Genomic DNA, 2,978 nt, shown 5'->3' on the forward strand with positions numbered 1-2,978 from the left:
TCATATTTTTCATTTTCATACTTTTCAGTTGGCCAACATTTCTAAAAACTCCCTTTTTTGTATTAGCCTTAAGTAATACTCTAATTTTGTGACACACGGAATTTTTGATTTTCATTTGTTGCCATTTCAAATCATCAAAATTAAATGAAATAAACATTTGAATGCATCAGTCTGTGTGAAATGAATAAATATAATGTACAAGTTACACCTTTTGAATGCAATTACTGAAATAAATCAAGTTTTCCAAAATATTCTAATTTACTGGCTTTTGTGTGTGTGTGTGTGTGTGTGTGTGTGTAAATTTTAATTGAATTAAAAAAAAAAACTAAGTGGCTTAAAAGTGATTTTAGTTCCACAACTTAGGCAGAACTTTTTAATTTTAATTTAATGTTTACTCTTTATTGATTCCTTATAGCGAAATTACAATTTTGCACTGTTGTCGTTACACACTACACACAGGCCTGAAATACACACACATGCTCAGGTACTCACACAAAATATCCTGCAGTGTTTTTCCCAATCTATGAATTATTTTGCCTGTAACTTAATTTAAATTTACTTCAGCAATAAAAAAACTTAAACTGACATTTATTCGTGTACCTGAACATCTCAGACAAGAATTTGTAGAAAATACAACCGACCCCAAGCAAAATTAAACCTCATCATACATTTAAAAATAGACATTTTTCAATAGCAACTATGTAATCGGAGGAAGAAAAAAATAGCCTTTCTGTCCTCTAGTCTGAAAGAGATTTGTTACACATTAGAAACTTGAGGGTTTTCCTTTGGTTTCTGTCCTTAATTTGTCTCTGTGTGTGATCACAGACGGGAACAGACGCGTCTGGAGCTCCTGCAGCAAGAGCAGAAGACGATGGAAGAGAAGAATAAACGAAAGAAAGCTCTGCTGACGAAGACCATCGCCGAGAAGTAAGTATGGCTCTGTTTGCACTGTAGGAAGCAACGTGTTGTTAAGGTTAGCTGTCTTCTTGTCTGTTGTCTTCCTGTCTGTTGTCTTCTTGTCTGATGTCTTCTTGTCTGTTGTCTTCTTGTTAGTTGTCTTCTGGTCGGGTGTCTTCTTGTCTGTTGTCTTCTCGTTAGTTGTCTTCTGGTCGGGTGTCTTCTCGTTAGTTGTCTTCTCGTTAGTTGTCTTCTCGTTGGGTGTCTTCCTGCCTGTTGTCTTCCTGTCTGTTGTCTTCTTGTCGGGTGTCTTCTTGTCTGTTGTCTTCTCGTTAGTTGTCTTCTGGTCGGGTGTCTTCTCGTTAGTTGTCTTCTCGTTGGGTGTTTTCTCGTTGGGTGTCTTCTGGTCGGGTGTCTTCTCGTTAGTTGTCTTCTCGTTGGGTGTTTTCTCGTTGGGTGTCTTCTTGTCTGTTGTCTTCCTGCCTGTTGTCTTCTTGTCTGATGTCTTCTTGTCTGTTGTCTTCTTGTTAGTTGTCTTCTGGTCGGGTGTCTTCTTGTCTGTTGTCTTCTCGTTAGTTGTCTTCTGGTCAGGTGTCTTCTCGTTAGTTGTCTTCTCGTTAGTTGTCTTCTCGTTGGGTGTCTTCTCGTTGGGTGTCTTCCTGCCTGTTGTCTTCCTGTCTGTTGTCTTCTTGTCGGGTGTCTTCTTGTCTGCTGTCTTCTTGTCTGTTGTCTTCCTGTCTGTTGTCTTCTTGTCGGGTGTCTTCTTGTCTGTTGTCTTCTCGTTAGTTGTCTTCTGGTCGGGTGTCTTCTCGTTAGTTGTCTTCTCGTTGGGTGTCTTCTCGTTGGGTGTCTTCTTGTCTGTTGTCTTCCTGCCTGTTGTCTTCCTGTCTGATGTCTTCTTGTCTGCTGTCTTCTTGTCTGTTGTCTTCCTGTCTGTTGTCTTCTTGTCTGATGTCTTCTTGTCTGTTGTCTTCTCGTTAGTTGTCTTCTGGTCGGGTGTCTTCTCGTTAGTTGTCTTCTCGGGTGTCTTCTCGTTGGTCTTCTTCTCGTCTGTTGTCTTCTCGTTGGTCTTCTTCTCGTTGGTTGTCTTCTCGTCTGTCGTCTTCTCGTCTGTTGTCTTCTCGTTAGTTGTCAACTAATTTTCAACACTTTTCCCGACGAAAATTTAACATTCTTTAAATATTTTTTTCTTCTTGAATGCTATAAAATTGAATTAGACACCCAAATATAGTTAAAATAGTGAACTGATCATTCATTTAACTTGTGAAGAGCGTTGTGTGGAACCATCCATGTTGTGTTCTTCGACAATTCGTTTGAAAAAAAAACTAATTTCTGATAAACTTTGTAAAACGGGTCAACTTGTACCCGAGGACAACAGGAGCGTTAACACCAGAAGATGAAATCTTCCTTATCTTTTCTCGTTAATCGTCCACAGGTCCAAACAGACGCAGGCGGAGGCTGTGAAGCTGAAGAGGATCCAGAAGGAGCTCCAGGCCCTCGATGACATGGTGTCCAACGATATCGGCATCCTGAGAGGCAAGATCGAACAAGCCAGCTGGGAGTACTCCGCTGCCAGGTAGAGGGACTACACCAGAAAATAAAGAACTACAAAAAGGGCACCGTCTTATATTTTAAGGCTGCTCATAATCAATATTAAAATCTTAACAAAATTACTTGTTGACTTTTGGAAAGAAGTTGCATTTTTTAAACTTTAAATACAGGGAAACAGTTAAAGGTTCTAAGAAATGCTGCTTTTAAATAGACCTTAGTGGTCCCTAATACTGTATCTGAAGTCTCTTTTATATAGACCTTAGTGGTCCCCTAATACTGTATCTGAAGTCTCTTTTATATAGACCTTAGTGGTCCCCTAATACTGTATCTGAAGTCTCTTTTATATAGACCTTAGTGGTCCCTAATACTGTATCTGAAGTCTCTTTATATAGACCTTAGTGGTCCCCTAATACTGTATCTGAAGTCTCTTTATATAGACCTTAGTGGTCCCCTAATACTGGATCTGAAGTCTCTTTATATAGACCTTAGTGGTCCCTAATACTGTATCTGAAGTCTCTTTACATAGACCT

At 39.4% G+C, this 2,978-nt stretch overlaps 1 protein-coding gene across 1 annotated transcript in view; it reads left to right on the plus strand.

The window, feature by feature from the left end:
- gorab (golgin, rab6-interacting) overlaps nucleotides 1-2,507 on the plus strand; it is a 5,361-nt gene extending 2,854 nt beyond the window's left edge. The window contains exons 3-4 of the mRNA XM_034880529.1: nucleotides 826-927; nucleotides 2,333-2,507. Coding sequence (XP_034736420.1) covers nucleotides 826-927; nucleotides 2,333-2,477 — 247 coding nt within the window. The 3' untranslated portion in view covers nucleotides 2,478-2,507. The remainder of the gene's footprint in view (nucleotides 1-825; nucleotides 928-2,332) is intronic.
- Nucleotides 2,508-2,978: the final 471 nt, after the last annotated feature.

Source organism: Etheostoma cragini, chromosome 9 (genome assembly GCF_013103735.1).
Source record: "Etheostoma cragini isolate CJK2018 chromosome 9, CSU_Ecrag_1.0, whole genome shotgun sequence".
NCBI classification, from domain to species: Eukaryota; Metazoa; Chordata; class Actinopteri; order Perciformes; family Percidae; genus Etheostoma; species Etheostoma cragini.